The sequence below is a fragment of the Varroa destructor genome, unplaced genomic scaffold (assembly GCF_002443255.2).
Source record: "Varroa destructor unplaced genomic scaffold, Vdes_3.0 BEIS01000001.1, whole genome shotgun sequence".
Lineage (NCBI taxonomy): Eukaryota > Metazoa > Arthropoda > Arachnida > Mesostigmata > Varroidae > Varroa > Varroa destructor.
Window position 1 is genome coordinate 73967016 of NW_019211454.1, and position 20887 is coordinate 73987902.

Here is a 20887-nt window from a genome sequence, read left to right on the forward strand (position 1 = left end):
TTATGGAGTGACACAGTTGATAAGAGTGCCATTGAGCTTGCCTGTCAACAAAAGCAGGCGCATTTCAGTGCTATGATTATACACGATCAGTTTCAGGCGCGCACATAAAAGGGCACCAACTAATAATCTATGATTCAAATCTAAATTCATTTACCAGCTAGTGCATACTTGCAGTAACTAATTAGCTTAAATTAATTAGTACAATACATGCGTTTAGCAAACGTATTGTCTTCAGTTTCGCTAGATTTCTTCAGTGCTTGTGTCGTGTGCGGCTTGAAGCGAGCAAAGTTACCTCGAGCTAAGCCGATTGCTGTGCCAAAGAGTCATCTGGATCCAAAAAGTCGTGTCACTTAAAAGGCAATTTGTTGGGTTCGCGTCAAGTTTATTTCCAAATAAGAACTTGTTTATGAAATGAACAGTGTAATCGTTTGAGTTAAGTTTGTTAACGGACAGTTCGGCCTTCTAGTCAGACGTACCGTTTAGGAAGGAACAGGACGCAAATGCATTCTGATGGAAAACTCCCGCAGATACTTGGGAGAGGCGAATCAACGCCAGTTTAAACGAAGAGCAATACTACAACTTGATTAAGTTCATTTGGTCCCTAGCTCGTTTTTCGTTACTGCTGTAACTAAACATGACGTTAGCCACGACCATATTTTGATTTTGCCATATCTTTCTACAGTTAAATTCATTCGCAAGGAAAGCGGCATGATAAACTATTTGATATAGTAAAGTCACGTGCATGCACAAGCTACAAACAACAAAAATTAACATGCAGAAAGAGCCTACGACAACCTACCACAAATAATTGATTGGGTACGATATCGTCAAGTCACCACAATGATTTCTATAACCTGGCCTATCCAGTCAATAGTTAGCATTGTATCCCTATCGTAACCTTAGGCTGTTTGCCACTAGAAAATACATAGCTATCGTTTGTCACTTCGCGTACAATTTTATTAAACATCAGTTTCGGATTGAAAGGCCACTGTGGTCAGTCCAATTGTCCAGACGATCTGTCTAACTCTTCGCTCGTAGAATTGCCATTGGAGCATCATCCAATTTGGCCTAAGTGAATCCCGCATAACCTATCCCTACTCGCTGGCTCAGGGTCGCTCTCCAATGTTTGATAACGAAAATTTAGTTGAAAGATTGCGCAGGTCATCTTTGAGCTTTTACAGGCACGCTCTCAAGCACCATCTGCATAAACTAAATAAATAGAGGTAAACAGAGATAAATAGAGATAACAGCGTGAGATAGAAAACATAACATTCGACTTTTGCTGTTTATCATGATTGTAAATAGATTTGGTTTTCGACAACGCGCCTACAATGACATTCGACGTGAAGGCCTCTTTGGTTTCACGATACGTTCGAAACGGGACAGGATTACTATAGCAGCCGACTTTCGAAACAGCTGATATAATAAAGCATATATATATATATTATGAAATGTAAATTTTGAGCGTTTCGGTAGTAGCTGCAATTAAGCAGTTCTCGATGCCGTAGGACTATTGCCTGCAATTAAATTAAATATCAGGCGTGAACACTCAGAGTAATGATATTTTCAACTTATGTTAGAACCTGTCCGCAGTCTGATTTTTTTCCCCTAATCCGACTTAGGAAACCAATATTCTGTTGTTTCTTGAAGAAAATGCGTTCGGGCTTTCGACATGCTTCCTTGAAACTCTGGTACTGTCTAATTGTCTAGGTTAAAGCATTGTTGAATTCTAAGCGTTTAGACATTAGCTGTTTCAAAAAAAAAATTATTCTATCTTTCGGACACCGAGTCAAAGACTGCGAACCGAAATTTCGGTGTTCAATAAGAAGTCTAAATTCACCGATACACGATCTTGTTATCGTTTCGATAAATTCTATATCACACAAATCAGATGAACCATCATGCAGCCATATATGTTCTCTGGACTTGATTAAGTGTTGGAAGCGATCGTAGATTTGGCGTGGATGAATTAAGGGTTACAGAAGATATATTGTTGTCATGTCACGAAATAAAATGGCTTTTTCCAACTGAGCAGATACCGATGCCGGTGTATTATCGGTCTGCTAGCTTGATACAACCTATTCAGTAATCGTCCACCTAAGGGTACCGACGCACGCCGACGGTACAAAAAAAGTGCTTCTTCTACAGGCTCCTTTTTATTTTCCACAGAGCCATTTATTGAGAGCCACAAGGCTGTACTTCATGTAATTCTGCCGACACGTTGAGCGTATCGTTCCTGCCGCTGCCTTCCTTCCTAAAAATATTGAGAGACTTCTTATAATATTGACATAATTACGCCGTATTAACACTCTGGACAGGAAAACAGGTTTGCCTAACCTAGAGGTGACTGGCTCTATTCATGATTGGTCGACGCTCGAAGCTTGATTCGCCTAGAAAGAAATGTACTGATCTGTGTGTTAGTCATTGTTTCTCGATGATCACTTCTGATTCTCGACGAACTGGTTTGTAATTACCAAAGGATTAATGGAACCTTATTGATTGTTTGCGTTCTCATTTGATATGCTGCACAGTGGGAGTGTAGCGGGCGTCACCGACCTTTGTACCCGGTCAGCCATTAGTTCCTAGATCTGCAAACGCATCAATAAAACACGGATAATAGATCGCGGTTCAGTGAAAAGGTGCTCAATGATAACATGATACCGAATATTAGGTGTAAAGGTCAATAGTATCGCTTCCGCCCCTGCAAGTGGGACGGCATCATCTGTTGGCCGAGATTTTTTGTAGAAATTCTTCGTGTTCATTGCTATTGTCGGTTTTCATTATATTGCATACTACTGTTATGTAAGGAGTGCCATACATTGCAAGTATAAGCAAGCAAACTTCTTCAGAGTAAGAAGTATCCGAGTTTTAATTGTAGAAGCGGCGTTTGTTATAGGCAAATATATATTTCCAGGGCACGGTATACACAATGAGGTGAAAATGACAACGCGAATATTTACTTTTGTGATAGCAGACGACATTACCCAAGTATTCTGAATTGATTAAGTACTTACATATTGGAAAATCGTAGATAACAGGCAATTTTCCGACCAGTCCTAAAAATTGTAAATCGTCATTTTTTATCTTTCGTCGATCGAGAAATATTTTTCGACGTAACGACACAGACTTACCACACGTACAATGATATAATTTGTTCATGTTCTACATCAAAAGCAATGCTAAGACTTTTCCTGTTTTTCGTAGACTTTGCTAAAGCCAAACGAACTAACACAAGCAGACACGCATCAATCCAACATCAAATATAAATCTTAAATTACTGAGATCAAATCGTATTTGTGAAGGTTTCTTTTACTGCCAATAAGAATTATCCAAATACTTATAGTGAAATCGAAAAAAGATCTATTGCTTAAAACAATGGCATGACATCATACCTTTTATCGCGCTATGGCAATTTAGAGATTATGACAGGAATCTGAACTCACGTGCAGATTGATGCAGTGACTACCTGCATGTAGTTTTCATTATTGACAATATACTTCCACTAGCTATCTTCTGTCAACGCGGCCTTAATTGGAAAGTGGAAATTGGCGGCCTTACAGGCCGGCCACTCGCGGAGGTCCGAAAGACTGCTGTGGTTGCTGTGGATCCCTTGCCTCTTGCCACCCTTATTATTACTATCGGCCATTTTGTGTGCCAATTCATTCTCTCTTGAACTGATGTACGGAAAATGGTCGGATAAAGGTGTCGAACGTAAGTTTGTATCTTGTTTAACAACTAAATCATCGTCACTATGCTTTTAGTGACGAGTTGCCTATTTAGCGTTAGAAACAAATGAAATATCGCCGCGTCGTATATATTTCGTATTGGTTCGTTTAGGATGGCATAAAAAAGTAGTTGCACTCACGTTGGATAAGCAATTTTTCTGGCTCATCTTCAAAGCATACTGTCTGGTCTCGACAATTGGGTCTGTCCCTACGATCTGCCGGGGGTGCAGCAGGTTGCATCACTGGGCTTTCTTTATTATTAGTTTCGTTTATAGGAGGCATCCTAAAAAATCAATAACAATAAAACTGTAGTTTACCTTTATATTTATGAACTAAGATCGATTGAACATTTTCAAAATTAAATAGTCTCAATGTTTTAAGTAATTCAACTAAGCTGTAAGCAGCTTATTTACTTTATGTTGGTGTGGGCAGGGCTGTCTTGCGTATATAGAAGTACGCCAACAGAGTTTCTCAGGCCCAAAAAGTTTGATATTCCATTGTGGAAGGGAGTCATATTTTATTAATAAAAAAAAAAAAAAGAGAACTATGTATTAGGATTCGGTAAAATATGGAATAGCTTTCAATGGTAGGTCTTTGTATTTGCTTTCAAAAATTTCTTACGATTAGTTTTTTAAATTATTTATTTAAGGTTTTTTAAATTTAAAGTTCTTGTAATAATTCCACTCTTGTGCCAGGCTGCTTAGTCGTAATAATAGTGCTTTACGTGTCTTGTAAAGCCGTCTTGTTGGTAAGAATTTGATGTAACTTTAAAATTTCCACTACTTAATTCGTATCCGATGTGCTCTCAATACTAGATAGTATACTACGATGCTTGACACGGAATGACTTTCGTTCCATGGTTAAATTATCTCAATTATTGCTGACTAGTGAGTCGTCCAATATTCAATCACCCAAGCATAGCACTTCGCAGGACCCGCGAAGACATGCCACTTTGAGCCTCAATTGAGCTGTCCAGATAAAACTGCAAACAAACTACATCAACAGATGAACAGCAATGGAAAAATTGGGTTTGTAAGCAAGTCATATGGCTCCATCTTACACTTATGAACTTTTAGGGCTCAGAGCGATCGGCATGTCCAAACTACTGAGACTCATTAAAAATGTTACATTGATGTTTAAAGATGTCTACAAAACTACAGTCATGCGACGAAGCGTATCAGTTGTTTACGATTAGTGTCGCTTTAACTACGTGTCAGACTAATTGAAAATATTTTCTTTTCATAGAAACGCATAGCGCAAATGAACTTATTTTAAGTACTTTAAATGACCCACAATGCCAGCGCTAAAGATAATTAAAGTTTCACATATAGTGATATTTCATAGAAATCTAAATCTACATCTATCCTAATATTTTACTTCACCAAGAAGAAGCTAAACGTGTAGCGATACACCTTGTCTCCGTCTAGAACTCCGGCTTTCATAACATTGCGAGGTCGTTGCAATTGGGTATGTTGTACGCGGAGATCGCTTACATAACACACATTCTACCAATAATTTAACACTGTCAAAAAAACTATATGCCGGTAAACTATAACCTACAATCAGATCGAACGCCGGACCTTCACTGAGCAGAGAATCAAAGTACCCAACAGCTTAATGGACTTTATTATGGAAGTAGGACTGATCCAGGTTCATTGCTATTTGCCACTTAATGATACTGACCGTGTATAATAAGGCTATCGTTGTCCTAGGTCTCGATCGGCGAATCGCGGTTCATTCGCTGGAACACCAGCACGCTTTCCCATGAAACGGAAATAAGGCTCGCTGTAAAAGCCCCAGGTCATAGTTTCGGTGATGAGCGCCGCCCTCTTTACCTACGTGGCCTAGTGGTTCCCATATGTCGAAGCCGTTGGTTATGTCATAGAAGCGTCCTTTATGTATAGTGCGTAATATGATAAACCTTGAAGGCCGTCTGTTGTGCTATCTCTAAAGCAAACAGGAAACACTAAAAAACACATAATTTTACTGACGTTTGTCTACAGAGCTTCTAGAAGAAGTGAAGACGTATCTAAGGTTTTTCATATTTCAAGTTACAGTTCGACAGGTAGGAAAACGTCCTGACAATTAGTCAGATATTTTGTTAGGATTCTTGTTATACATGAAGCGAATTTGTCCTTGTTCACCTACAGAAAAAGTGGAAGACAAACAACAAGACTCACTGGTCGTCTACCTACCTTTCTACTCGGAATAAGGAGAGAGACTCCCATATAGTTGTATCGGAATTTTTTTTTTCGGAAACTATATAATCTACTAATTTCTTTTCTGCGTAATATTCCGGTAAAACTTATGAATTTAACTAATTGTAAGGAGAAATAATAATTCTTCAGCTGTAAGCCACAATGCTGCTGGTTTTCTAAAGTTCTTTGAAATTGTTCGATCGTTAACCGCGTTGTGCGTCATACGAGCCTTCCTGTGCCTCAATTATCACCCCCCCCAGGTACAATACTGCTCTTCTGTAAAGGCTGCAACCTCTCAATACCGACGGCCCAAAAATGCAATATGTGGATTTCGAATATATTGCTAGTTCGCTTTTTTTAATAGCCAACAGGTTCGTCGGCGAAGTTGGAAGGCGTCGCAACTCCAGGCCACGCGATCGACAGACATTATGCTAAATGAGAAATTTAAAAAAAAAATGTTTGCTTTAATTGTGTGTGTTAATACCGGTAGGGAATATAATGATACTCACGCCATTCGAATGTAGATGCGAAGTAGTACGTAATAATCAACGAGTGTTATCTGGGCTCCTCTGATCAAATACGATCCGCCCTCAAAATGGTGCAACAGTAAGATCGGGTCTGGCGGCCATTTTGACAGTTCAGGTCCGCAGTGTATAGTAGAGCTTTCGAAAACGGACTACATACAGTCTATTCAACAGAACCATTTGAATATGAGATAAAGTAACCTCATGGCAGTTAAGCTAGAAGCTGATTCATTGAAGATTATCATACGGAACTTGGAATTGTGGTGAAAAAAAAAATGAGACATTGGTACACAGTTGCTAATCGTAGCCGATCAGTGATTTCAAGACGTGCTCGCATACTGTATTGTATCGGATCGTACGCGGCCATGAATATAACTTGATCTACATACCTAGTGCGCATTTACCCAATGTTAAAACGAATTCTTTTATATTTATTACTAGGTTATGAGAAATCATAGTGATTTTTAAGTAAGTAAAGAAAAGGCTACGGTCTAGGCGATAGTCAGAATTTCATACTGTACCATAGCTAATCCACGCCACCATGAAAATGGCTAATTATGAGAAACATATTCCGGCGTTTAGCAAGCTTTGCCGGACCCCCCGCAGTGCTTCTAGCTCTGTTTATTGATTGTTTTGTACAGGCTTGTTCCGACGGGGCTTACGTTATATTAAAGAAGAAAGTGAAGAAGCGTAATAGACGTTCAGGGCAGGGCAGGGCAGGGTGTAGAAAAAGCTTCTCCATCTAATTGTGCTTAACAAGTATTATTGAAGACCGTCTCAAGCATAAGTAGTATTCGTCAGTCGCGCACAATCATAACGACTTGGGCTGGATAGGATGCGCTTCTAAACGGATTTTATTGGATGGACGCTCTTTTTTCAGTTAATTAGTGACTGCTTCGCATGAAATCATAGGAGACGATAGAACACCCAACACTATAAGCCGGATAGTATGATGTTGAACTGTCAATCTAGGTCAGCATAGGCGCGAACCTACGAAACGTGTCTACTATGTGAGACAGGCTGGCCGCGCCCATCGCAACAAATACCAGATACAAGTGTAACAACGAGGGGCAACTTCACAAAACAGTTAGAAGACTGAAGAATTTATCCATTTGGGACATACTTGATAATTTCACGCGCATTGTTTGCTAATGGAAACGAAGTCCTCGATCCTGCTGCGACCGCAGTTTGCACGGTGGAAATACCCGCCGTTGATTTTAGAGGTTGTTGACGAAGTCCTAGCGAACAGGCCAAACAGCAGGTGGGTCACAGTTTGCCTAAATGCTGGCAAACAATGGAAGTTCGTTGCCTGATGACGCTCGCCGATATCCGAAGTGCTCTATCAGTGCAGTCTACACTTGACGACTTTGAAGTGATTAAAGCGATCCTTGGAATTTTATATAATATTTTTGTCAAAAGGTGTACTGACCAGCAAAGGATGCGACAGTGTTTCATTGTGCTTCGATTCAACGCAGCTTAATTATTACATGTTTTCATATTTAACCATAGTCAGTCGCGGCGTTGATTACTACATCGTACGTATGAATGTAAATCACCGCGTCCACCTTGAACCCCGTCCAGTGATATTAGCTAACGTCCCGCCAAGAAAACGGCCAGAGTCGTCGTCACTGTGCGGGACTAACGAATCCAAATTTGCGCTTGAGACAGTTTTGAATCAGGTCTGACTCGATCGGGCAGTCATTTATGTCCAGAAGGATTTTTATGTGCTGACATTTGTTTTTTTCCAGTGAATTTGCGTTTTGATCAGTCGGCAAACGTGGCGCCGAAGATCGCCGCTTCAACACAGCTTTCCTTGGTATGAACATAAATGTTTAATACCGAATGTATGTTTTTGTATGAAGTAATTGCATTTGACAACTGTACTGCGTTTATGGAAACGGGGTCAACTATTGTCCTTGAAGTAGGTCAGCCCTGAAAAAGGCGGTGGGAACCATTTCGATTCGTTGCAACTAACTATTCGGTTTCTGTTTTGTGACCTAGTTATTCTGTTTCAAAAATTTAATTTACTGATCATTTCGCGACTTCGGCAAAATTTCCTTTCACATAACTAAACAAATGGCATCTTTCAATTTCCCTATTCTATTCCGTCCGTGCATTACACAACCACGAATGAGCTCTACCTACAGATGAAATCGTTTCGCTTTATTCTACAATCATTTCTATTCTTGCCTACAAGCATGTCATCATAAAGCAATACGCGGTTGAGAGTGTTATAGATGTTACCCGCGGCGATAAGGCCGGATTCTTCATGCACTTAAATATAGGTGATCTGTGACTTCGAGCAGAGCAGCAGATCCGGAGCATATCCTGCAAAATATTTTTTCCGCGGCTAGGATTATACACTGGCTTCAAAACGGCACCCATAGAGAACGACGGACCTGACACCATGTACAACGTAAACCTAGATAACGTCCTTGAACGGCTTTTGAAGGTGCGGAAAACAAAAGCTCTTTACGTCGACCTTAAAATGGAAGAAGTACAATATGTCATTGATAAGGCTCAAGAGATCATTTCTTCTCAGCCTATGCTTATCGAGCTCGATCCGCCTCTACACATTTGTGGAGACACGCACGGCCAATTTCACGATCTTCTTCGTATTTTAAACCACGGTAAGTTAGCCAATCAGACGACCACCAGCATCGAAGTCTTGCAGAAAAGCATTATTTTTTTCAGCTCTAAATCAGTATTGGAAGAATTATGTCCTTATGTAACATATAAAGGATCGAAATAACTACATGTATAAACTAAGATGTAAGGAAACCTTTAAGCTAAGTTGTTATATACATGTTTTTATTATAGGAAAACACCCTCCTATGGCTAACTATCTATTTTTGGGTGACTACGTCGACCGAGGTCGCAATTCTATTGAGGTGTTATGCCTTCTATTGATCTATAAAATAAAATATCCCGGAAACGTCTTCATGCTACGCGGTAACCACGAATCTGTCCGGATTAATTCAATGTATGGATTTCTTACGGAGTGTAGACATCGGTACAATCTCGAGCTCTACAACAAGTTTAACGATCTATTCGCATGGTTCCCGCTTGCCGGTATGCTTACCATTGACTAGAACAAGACTAAATTATCTATTTATGCATATATATATATATATATATATAATATATAATATATATATATATATATATATATCTACAGACCTACAATAATCAACCGTATAATGTGTTGCGAGTGCTCGCGAAGGTCTGGTTGCTGATAAAATATTCTGCTGTCATGGTGGGCCATCTCCTGATATCCAGACGTGGGATGACATTCGCTCATTACCACGGCCTATGCTCGACGTCCCGGATCACGGCATCGCATGTGATTTGCTTTGGGCGGATCCTTCCCCGGGCAGTGGTTGGGTTCAGAGTGATCGTGGGGTATCTTACCTATTTGGAGCGGATGCACTGGCCGGTTTTCTTCAACAAATGGGCCTCGATTTAGTCGCCAGGGCACATCAGGTATATAGTTGGCTGTCAATGATTGTACGCTTAGCAAATAGTTAACTAGAGTGAAGCATACCTTCTATTTCTACAAATGATCAGCTTTAATCTAAAGCTCAATTATAGACGCTTTCTGTGAATTTACTATCCACCTTCTAGGTTGTAGCTGAAGGCTACGAATTTTTTGCGGATCGACAGCTCGTCACGATATTCTCGGCACCGAATTATTGTAATGAATTCGATAACGCCGCTGCTATGATGACGGTAACGTCAGATCTTACATGCTCGTTCCGAATTCTTCGGCCAGTATCACGCCAGACGAGGTATGATATAGGTTAGAAACTGATATGTATTAGTGTAGCAAAAAATTATGCCTTGTTTCGGCCAGATAAATCTATGCTACAAAAAAAAACCAAAAAAAAACGTTGCTGGCTTACCTTTAAACTAACAATTTGAAGCATTATTATAATCAAGAAATTACGTAAAGTCGAATTTTTTCTTCAGTTAAATAACGAGATGGATCTCCTGGCCACCGTGACCTACCGCAGACGGCAATGAAAGTCTAGCCAACGGTTCCATTCATCGGAGGCAAAGATATTGACGTTGACGCCTTCCAAGACGGCATAATGGAACAAATGGAGCTTTATCGTACAGTTCAATAAGCACAGAATTTTGGCTGTTATTATTTGAATATCGTGGAACTCGTGAACTAATAAAGAAATGTGCCTTTCCGTCACACAGTTTATTGTAGCTATGCTTCATAATGAATTTAAATCCTGTGCGTGTGACAACATATCGTAACACCCAACAATGTATTATATGGTCCTGACTTTATTGCAAGAAAGACAGCTCCTTAGGACAAAATTTAAAAAAATATTTCAGTGTACCTTTCCTAGATGCTTCTATTCCCTGAAGCATTTTCCATATTTAATGCGAAACATGCGATTGCTCAATGAAAGGGCTTCGGTCATGTCAATTGTATTATTCTTTCAGACGACTGGAAATAGTTTAGCGTCCTGTCGATACTGTATAGACAATATCCAAAGATGTACAAAATAAAGACTTTTTTTTTTCTACTTAAAAGCTTCTGATTTATTTATTTATTAGTCCAGTATCCAGAAAGGCCTAAATCTCTTTCGTGTGAAAATGGAAGCAGTTCAACTTTAGCGCTGAATGTACAGTTTCACTTACGAAATATGGAATTATAACTTGCGCGGAGAACCAGAAGCTAGGGCTTACTAACCTCACAAGAGCCAATCTCAAAAAAAAGGCCTATTCTCGTTAGCACTATAAATGCAAAAGCGTGTCGGAGTCGTTATGCCAGGTGTTTCGAAAATATTTTAGGTGTTTAGTAACTACCGCTCTATTATCCGTCTAACAGTAGACCAGATAGTTAAAGAAAAAAAAACTGGCGTTTATTGAATAGCCGAAATAAGTGATTGAATAACAGAAAGCTAGCATTTCTCTGTCGTAACACATACAGTTAAAATGTACTTCCTGATACAAGCCGAGTTTCATTCTTTCAAATAATTGTACTATATATATATATATATATATATATATATATATATAGCTCTAGTAAAAAAAATTGTCCATTAAAACTATATTTGGCAAACTGATCAACAGAATTGTCATCTTTGAGGGATAAAGAATTGTAGTAATGAAAGGTAACGTCATTGCCAATCTCTGCGTGATCTTTTCAGCTACATGGTGTCCCAAGCACTGCAAATTATAATGTAGCCAGGTGCAAATCAATGTTAGTCAATCCTTACCTTCTATTTTACTGACAATGTGGTGATTAGATCGATAAATGCTTGTCTGATGTCGTCGATAGCAGGGAACATTATAATCAGTTGTAGTTTGTTTTTGCTTCTATTTTTAGCTTGCATTTTTCAGAAGTGTTTGATGTGCTTGCACTTTAGATAAGCTGACCTGTTTTTCAGTCTGTTCACCCAAGAACAGAGCATCTGCTAGCGTCGACAGAAGGCGATCTTGTGCTAAAATAGGAGCTTTTGACCTTTTTTTTAAATGTAAACACCCTATTCTACTTATACGTAGTACTATTTGTGACGATGGGGCACACATGCTAGCCAGCTCGCGAGCTACACATATGGATAGTAATAATGTGGCGTAGTACGTATCATACGTACGACGTTCTGTATTATGTGTGTGCTTACCTGAGGCACGTTAGAAGCTTATTCATTGTCGTATACGGGACTATGCTTGTCGCAACATAAAAAAAATTTGAACCTGTCTCATTCGTGCTACTCTGTCGTGATGGTGGTCTACATCATGTTGAAACATTAAATCTCTGGCCAGAATAATTTCGAGGCAATTAAGTTGGTGAGTACATTAAATATCTGGTTTTACGTGAGGCTTAATATTATAGCACTCTAAGAGGCCCGTTGTCTATGGGCAGAGCATAGTACTATCTGAAATTGGCCTATTGAAGGGTTTTCTTCCTACGGTTCAAGTGATTTTAAAATAGTTCATATTATTGCCTAAACTAAGAGAATACTCATAAAGTGCCAACGAGTTAACATGCAAACAAAAGTTTTACTTAAAACCTCTATTCGAACCCATAAGTGTGTTGTAACCAATAGGTAACCCTCTTTTTATAGGCGAGTTTGTAAACCGTTTATCATTCCATACTCGTCACAACACGCTAACATATATTTTTCTGACTATTCCATTATGTGAGAGTGCAGGAAAGTTATGCGGCTCCCCGTACTTAGAGATGTTACTCTTTCAGGCAATTGAGTATGGCTCGGGATAGAAAAAAACCGCTGCTGGAGACGCCTCACATCTCATTAAGACTTAAACCAGTAATTGCAAAATCCTCCAAGCCGGAAGAGATTAATCGATACCATAAATGCAGTCCATATTGCGAGCACCATGGAAAGATGCGCAAGTAAGTTACCTCTTTCTTGATAGCGTCGACGTTTATATAACTCTTAAACATGGATTTCTATAGTGAAGGCAACAATATCATCAAATGCTTTTCAAATAGTCTACCTCTAAATTTGCAGTCTTTTTACTTAAATTAAACAGAGGTCTCTTTGTCGGGTATAAAGTATTACATCGTGTTCAACTCTGATCGTCCCGTTATGCAGTATTAACAAGGTGATTTATTAAAGATTCTTAATTAAGATTAAAGCGCCTACAGTTCGTCTAATTAAAAAGTCTAACATGTGTAATAACATTATAACTATTAGTTAAATAACTTTGGAAGTACGCGGCGTTAGCAAATTATATTCAGTTGGTAAATACCTTAGCCCCTAGAAACATAGGAATGAAAACCGGTTGAATTTAATTCAGCGGAAATACGTTTTCAGTATTGGCAGTAAAATTTCCTTTATATTTTTTAACATAGAGAAGTAGACGTTTGGTGCTCAAGCTCCCGTTCTTTTGGATACGAAAATCCATCAGAAATTAGGAAAGGATGTTTTAAGCAAAAGCATAGTACATGGGTGGTGCAAACTTCAAAAACGAAAAATTAAGTGCTGAAAACCAGCGAGTGGGCAGTTAGATATCGGGATCCAAAAAGTAAGAACACAGTGCCGCAATTTAAGAGGTTTTTTACGATGGCATAGCGTAAAATCTAAGGACTCGACTGGCCAAAACTGGTATTTCTCGTATAACGTGTAACAGAATTATAATCTAAATACTGAATATACGGAAACTAAAAACATTGGGTATCCCTAAATTAGCTCCAGACCATTTTGAGATGCGTGTGGTGTGTACCACAGGATATTTGTGGAAAAATGAATACAACCCATTGTGTCGAATTTCTTAAGAGGCTTCATATTGGTACGGCAATCAAATGCAGGCAATTTGGTTACTTGATAGCAACGCCAGACCTTATTGCCATGTATCCATCATTTTCTGGGTTGAGCAAAGGAATATTCAATTTTGGTTTCTACCCACTTATTCTCCTGATCGAAGCTTTACATGTCCTAAAAAAGGCAACTTGTGGGTAAGCGTAGACGGCTCGTTGGCCCGCAGTTGCAAGACTTGATCGTTCCTCCCAGCTGAGTATCCAATCATACTCAACCTGGATCAGTTCAGCATTTTCTTCTGACTTTTTGCAGATTGCTGATGTCCTTAAAGCTGGGGAAGCCTTTAGCGAGAAATGAATATCCTCTGGAAGAATAAACTCCTTTCTATATGAATCCTTTGTATCGGTTGTGAGTGTCGTCTCGTTGCTACCGTCTGATTTTCTTACAGCGTTTTGGGCGGATAGTTCGTTGAGTCTATTCCGGACATGCTCGATGGTACTGTCTGCAGGTCATAGGATCAACAAGCTAATGTTATCAGCATGATACGACTACTTGAACATGTAGCACAATATTTATTAAGTATTATTTCTACTATTAAAAACGAAGCAGACTATTACATATTTTACTCTAGAAAATGACAACTAACCTGATCCATGCATTACTCTATGTTTAAGCACGCACAATAAATTAGCTAGGTCAGCTACGTATTTAAGAACACGTAACGGAAGCCCAGAGGGAGTTTGTCCTTCCTTCTTGCCCTGATCATCTTCACTATTCTTGCCTTTCCGAGCGTCATTTGACAAGAGCACCAACCAATCCAAGAAGAGCTTTGCTGCGGGTAGAAGTTCTTCCGAGGCCACCTGCGGACAGGCCAATTGATTTCAAGTAAGAACTCGTAGCAACAAGCTTTTTTGGATCAACCCTACGAATATTGCACATGTTTGATGGGGACTAACGCCTTACATAACGAAATAACAAGGCAAATTATTAATTAAACGTTAGCACACTGAACAGCTTGACATATTTTTTTTTAATTATTATTATATTAAATAACAGTCCCACATACGTTACTACCACTGAATTCTGAATCGGCCAGTGCTAACCTGTTTGACGAGCTGTCTGCAGCTGAGCGCCTTATCTAGCGTATACAACGGCGACAGACGCGGCGAAGGCAGCTTTCCTCCATTTGCTTTATCTCTACCCCCAGAATCAGATCTTTGGGATGCTCTCCTATCAAACTCGTCGTTAGTGTGTGGATCAAACGTGTCGTCACTCGTTTCGTCCTCAGATTCGTCATCCTCATCCGAACTACTCGACCAACCAGTAGACATCGAATCATCAGAACTTTCACCTGAAAATAAGTACAATAATGTTATTTTACTGGTTATGCACAGTACGTATTTAAATTCACAGGGTTAGATTTGTTGACTCGATGATTCATCGTCACCTCCATCATCCGGTGCCTTGTCCTTTGTTTGACCATTCATTTGCTTCGTTGAGCCGCCGTTAAGCTTAAGCTGTTCTGTTTCTTGCACTTGGCTTTGCAAATCATCGTCGGAATCTGGTTCACCGGTCCGATTTGCATATGGACCGCCGTCACCAGCACCTCGTCCTCCATTATCATCTTCGTCTTCCGAATCACCCTCGCCGAATGCTCTCCTCCGACGAACAATTTTGGGCTTTGATGAAAGGCGTTTAAAGCTCCCCGAGCCGGAATCACCTGACTACCATGTCACATGTGGTTACAGAAAAAAAGCAAAGGGTGGGTTTGATTATCAGGTGACACATGATTAGAGTTACATAAGGGTACGATAATAAATGTTTCGTTATTGTTTGTACAAACTGACTTAGGTCTATGATAAAGGCCAAGCAGCACTTACAGATCCATTTTTCTGACCCGCTGGAATAATGCAATTGTTCTGTTGTCCGTCCATGATGACTAAGGAATGGTTGACTTCGCGTATCTCATTGAAGGGATGTTTCGAGCAGGTACGCAGGCAAAGGCAATGATGCAGTTCCTGAATGAGTCGGCCACCCAACGCAAAGAGTAAATCGCGCACAACTTTCCATGAGGCCGACTAAAAAAGCATAAATTTCACGTAAAAAAAGTGACTTTTCTGAATCATAACTGATCGTAGTGAGTTCAAAATTAATGCGTCGTTGGTATTTGGAGCAGTGAACCATGAAGCTATATAAAGCTTTTGAATGTTCGAGCCTACAGCGTGTTAAATACAAGTACGATTTTGTGACAAACTAAAAACATTTTAATATAATTAAACACTTAAATTCGACTAAGCACTGATGTGATGCCTCTCCATCACAGATAGAGCCTAACAGCTTACCAGTTCCTTTTCGTTTCTTGTCCTGTTATTTCTAGTGAGTTTCCGGTCTAGCGCTAACAGTAGAAGCAATGCGTAGAACTGAGCATCACGACGAAGCGGCTGGTCGTATTGGAGGGACCTTATAACAAACGCTGTCATGGTGGGCTTCGGGACTTCCCCCTGCCACAGTAGTTCCGAGACCGAAAGTAATGCGCGAATACTGTTTTCCCAACCGCCAGTTGGCATACCTCCCTATAATTTAGTACCCAAGACTGTTTCACTCTATTGCATATATTAAGATTCATATTCTTTTGCTCGAATTGCTTTACCTTCGACATAAAATTTGTAACTCAATTACTCACTTTCATGACTAAAGCGGTGCGATTTTTGTCGAATAACAAGTTCAGATTATTCTTCGCGCCTGCAAATGGTTCTGAGCTAAGCAAACATCGAAAATAGAAGTATGTTTCCTTCAAGCCCGCGAGCTCCCCTTTAGTCAGTGTCCCCAACTGATTATAAGGTTGTCCCTGCAACAAACATGCAGAATAACCACGGCATTAGAATGTCTTCTTTTAGTTGGTGGCAGTCCTTACAGTTCACAACGCAAGGGCGATGCTTAACCATTATGGTCAAAACTAAACACATGGTCTGTGCGCATCAGTTGAAAGCCCTAAGAAATTATTTGTATTTGGACAGATGCAAGAACTAGTGCAGCAGATTATCTGCTGCACAGCTGTTCGCTCCACTTACCTGAGATGAGCGAACCAGGACGGCCTGATGATAAAAACGGAATGCCGCCGATCGATGAGGAGAGACACCACTTGTTCCTTGTCCGCATAAATCGTGAAGGTAACGGGCTAAGAGGAATTTTGGAGATAATGAAAACTCGTGTTCTAGCATTATTAATTTAATCACACTAAATTTCAAGCACGACTTATGTTTTCAAGGCGTTTGCAAAAACAAATCTTTTTGGTTACCTTTGGTACTATACATGTGTAAACCTGATTACAATAACTAATGACGTAAACTTAGTTTCAGTTAAAATGGGAGCTGAACTGTTTGTGCAGATTTTTAGTGTATTACGTTATGTAGCAAGTAAATTGATTATTATACGAAATTCTTTCCCTACACAACATACACTTTTCACACTGTGCGGCCATAGTAGTAGCGAAAAATGCATAAAAAATACTTACAGAGGTCGCCAAGCGCAAGAAGACATCGGTAGGCACACTGAAGGGCCCACTCGCGGAGTTCACTATGTTGCTCCACCGGAAATTCGTTTACTCTGCGCCCAATCGTAACATCCCAGCCAACCCGACTGCGAAATATATCATTTAAAATAATAAGCCATTTATTGTTATCGAAATACTGTTTTCTGCAGATTTAACATTTTGTATTTTTGAAAATACGTCATCAGTCGATGACGTAAGTTAATTTTAAATCAAATGATCACAGTGTAAACATGATTACAAAGCAGCCTGTGAAACTTTTCATGGGTGAGCATTCTGATCAACAAAAGTTAATGAAATGGGTATATTTATTCGGCAGTAGCTAACAAACCTGAGAGCGGCGTCAATGATCCCGATGAGTGGGGCGCCGAAGTCAAGTTCCAATCTGGAAAGCACTTGCTGATATGTTCCAAGACCAGAAAGGAGCAGCTGCTCGATTAACCGCTGTTGTAGTGGACTCATCTGGTCCCGCTGTAATATTATCAAGTGTGCAAAATATGCATTTTCTTTTATCTGCATTAACCTAGATAAGAGAGAATTGAGATACTTTACGCGACAAGCCTCCCTCTTAAGTTTTCAACTAAGCACAATTTAATTCCATTAAAATTGTAACATACGAAAAGTTCTTTCTATTAGTAAGTGAAAATTTAGTGCACTAAAAAAAAGGTACCAGCATCCCCGTTCATAGAAATATGACCTACTTTTTCGAACTAAGAACTTTTGTCGATTAACTGTTTTATTAATAAAATTACCTTAGATTTAAAGCGGGCTACAGGCTCATAAAATGCCTTTTTCCAAAGGATATCTTCGGCTTGACGACCAAATTCTAATGGCGAAGAGAACATTAGTTTCTCAGCGTATTCCTTGACGCGCTGTCGTAAAAGAATGTCATCCTGAGAGCTTTCTGCCCGTCGAACCGCGTCGCATAAGGCTCTACAAATTGAAAAGCCACAAAATAAAAATATATGTCAGCTCACTTCATCGTTACAGTTTATTGAACTTATTGTTAGTTTATTGAACTTATTGTTATCGAAATATCAAACTTCTTACTTAAAGCCAAATGAGTAATTTAGAATGTAGTTCATGTCCTTGATACAAAAAACTGGTTTCCTAAATCAGTTTTTTCTAAATGCAGTCATTTCCTAAATGCATACACATTTTGTACAGATCGTTCCTACTATGATTGCAAAGTTCATACCATAAGCCAGCCTACATCAGTTCATAGCAATAAAATAATGAGAACACCGACAACTCATCAAATACCAAATTAATCTAAACGCTTACCCTAGTAGTTCCCGCAGCGGTCAATATAAACTCTATAGTGAGTGTTAAATACACGCAAATGGTGTCTTGGACAACTCGATTATTCAAGCATTTTAAGTAAGATACTTGAATGATAATAACTTTTGTCTCGCGGACGTTAATGGAATAACATGTTTAAAAACACGGCAGAACCCTTCCAAAAGCGCGCAATTTATAGTATAGATTTCTACATGGACTTAACATTGATGAACAATTTGGATGCATTTTTTTCAATAGAGCAAGCATAGTCTTAAACCAACCATTTGTGATTGGCGCAAAAAGCACTTTAATTCTTCTGCAAAAAAAAATGCATGAATGGATTTGGTTTCTGCCCTAGCTTATGCTTTTTTAAGCGTGTTTTGTTTAAGAGTCCAGGTTGTGTAAAAATTTTGAGCTTCTTTGTCTGCGATAGTAAGTAACCTTTGAGACGGTAAACAAGAAATAAGACCAAAGTTTAAACGAAACTTTGTCATAACACCCTAGTAAGCTTCGAATTTCTAAATCTCAAAGTAGTTCGATGCCTTTTTTCTATTCAACTCATACGTGAGTTATTGCAGGCCAATAGTAACTCTTATAATCATGAGATATACGTATGCTGCTGACTCACGTTTTTTTTTTAGAAACGATTTAACCATTCATCAATGTAAAGTAACAAAACCTTTATCTTAAAGGCTAAATTATGTTGAAACACTTTGTCTATAATGAAATTTTTCTTGCACTCTTCTGCTGTACTTAATAATAGTCAACACCCCTAAACTGAATCCACGGATAAAAATCGACTTCAGCAGTCTCTACTAATTGCCAAAAGTGATAAAGACTACTTCCGTCGTTTTACGGTATTATTTATTAGTCGAGTCGTGGAACGCGTTTCACAGATTACTCGTACCTACCACGCGAATGAACAAAACATTTTTGTGTACCTTAAATGCTTTTTTGATATGTCGCCGGCCTCCATCGTTGAAGTACATTAAGAGATTATCAGAAACGAACGTCTCGAACTCTATCTTTTAACTTTGGTCTCACGTGGACAAATTGCCTCTCCACTATTAAGCACAATTGATTCACATAAAAACAGCCTGTTTGGGACGCTTTGAGGATGGCTACATAGTTTTTTCAGCGCACCGTCGATTGTTTAATATATTGAAGGCGATGCCACTGCACATTTGTATTTTCTCTGTTATCGCTGTATGGGTAGCTGCTGCGCACTGTTCGAACAGCCAGCCCTGAACGAACTTCTGGTACCACACTATCACTACCGAACCACCGAACGCAAAACGAATTTGTTGTTTTTCAACAGTCAGCTGAGCGCAAGATACGATGAGCGCTCACGACTAAAGCGCCACTGGCAGAGAAAAACTATTGGCGCGCTATTTTGAATTCTGCGCAGAAAAGGCAGCTAACAAGCAACATCGAACCTACGCCATGAACGTCAACGACCACAAAAATTGGTAAATCAGAATCTGCGAGAAAACGACGGTTAGCAGGAATCGCGGCTTACGATTCCTGCTACCGCTGCGGGTGGTCACTCATTTTGTAATAAAACTCCTGTAATTGGGATGCTAATTATAAAGTGCGCTGTAGAGTAGAAATCAGTCGAAAATACTTAACGTTAGGGGATCGTACTTTCAAAGTAGGAGTTCAAGCTAGAAGGGTTACCTGTTGGGTTAAATTTTATGTAATTTAAGCCAGGAACGTGTAAAAATGATACAGTCAGCTACAGTTTCTAACCAGTTTCAATAAGCGTTCCACATAAAAATACCTCGTGACGGCTTTTAAAATCCTATCTTTGCGCTCTAGAACATTTAGTTTCTCATTAATTAAACCTATTTGTAATTATCCATCCAAGGATGGTCTTGCACTCTAGAAGGTAACATTTTTCGTACTTAATTTCAATGTTACTATTTATCTAAGTGCAATTTGACGAAGCTTCCAAGGATCATTCATCGACTTAAAACAAGTATTTTCTTTGATCGAGCCTGACTTGTCTCTACCCATATAGAATGCTTGCTCAGAAGAAAGAATTCAGCGGAGATGCATCTGTTTGTAGAAGTTAAGCTAGCTCTTCTATCTTAGAACCATTTCGGTAGACTAGAATGACGACCTTTAGTATGTGCTAGAGGTAGAACCTATTTCAGTAGACTAGAATGGCGACCTTTAGTATGTGCTAGAGGTAGAGCCTATTTCAGTAGACTAGAACAACGACATTTAGTATGCGCTAGAGATACTCTCCTTTTTTTTTCGCGCACCTATCTTAGTGCTTTGGCAATTTCTGGGGAGCTACGTGTCTCCGTGTTCCAATAGGTAATCTATCTATGGTTTGTCGATAAAAATCGATAGAGGGCTA

At 39.3% G+C, this 20887-nt stretch overlaps 2 protein-coding genes and 1 long non-coding RNA gene across 14 annotated transcripts; 1 reads left to right on the plus strand and 2 right to left on the minus strand.

Moving 5' to 3' along the window:
- Positions 1–638: 638 nt before the first annotated feature.
- Positions 639–6910, minus strand: LOC147759085 (uncharacterized). 3 transcript variants are annotated; one of them, XR_015317900.1, is made up of 6 exons: positions 6433–6910; positions 5409–5691; positions 3866–4008; positions 3015–3056; positions 2475–2588; positions 639–1209 (listed from the first exon to the last, which is right to left on the minus strand). It is a non-coding gene; the product is annotated as an uncharacterized LOC147759085 (long non-coding RNA). The 3 variants fall into 3 exon arrangements; XR_015317899.1 differs by lacking the exons at positions 3866–4008; positions 5409–5691; positions 6433–6910 and adding an exon at positions 3444–3577; XR_015317901.1 differs by lacking the exons at positions 3866–4008; positions 5409–5691; positions 6433–6910 and adding an exon at positions 3393–3488.
- Positions 3554–10648, plus strand: LOC111251836 (serine/threonine-protein phosphatase PP1-gamma catalytic subunit-like). Of its 10 annotated transcripts, none has more exons than XM_022808880.2 (8): positions 3620–3711; positions 7328–7708; positions 8196–8263; positions 8733–9077; positions 9268–9519; positions 9671–9930; positions 10072–10235; positions 10417–10648. In XM_022808880.2, exons 4-8 carry the CDS (start codon positions 8855–8857, stop codon positions 10418–10420), a joined length of 903 nt encoding a protein of 300 aa, XP_022664615.1. In that variant the 5' UTR covers positions 3620–3711; positions 7328–7708; positions 8196–8263; positions 8733–8854; the 3' UTR covers positions 10421–10648. The 10 variants fall into 10 exon arrangements, with proteins under 10 accessions (XP_086832079.1, XP_086832107.1, XP_086832115.1 ...); XM_086975962.1 differs by having other exon boundaries at positions 8754–9077; XM_086975981.1 differs by lacking the exon at positions 7328–7708 and having other exon boundaries at positions 3583–3711.
- Positions 10649–13831: 3183 nt separating this feature from the next.
- On the minus strand, positions 13832–19839 carry LOC111246041 (uncharacterized). The gene is made up of 12 exons (XM_022795268.2): positions 19464–19839; positions 17994–18174; positions 17573–17712; positions 17206–17330; positions 16763–16869; positions 16375–16539; positions 16034–16264; positions 15572–15769; positions 15139–15415; positions 14795–15042; positions 14338–14551; positions 13832–14193 (listed from the first exon to the last, which is right to left on the minus strand). Exons 1-12 carry the CDS (start codon positions 19496–19498, stop codon positions 13832–13834), a joined length of 2283 nt encoding a protein of 760 aa, XP_022651003.1. The 5' UTR covers positions 19499–19839.
- Between the last annotated feature and the right edge of the window lie 1048 nt (positions 19840–20887).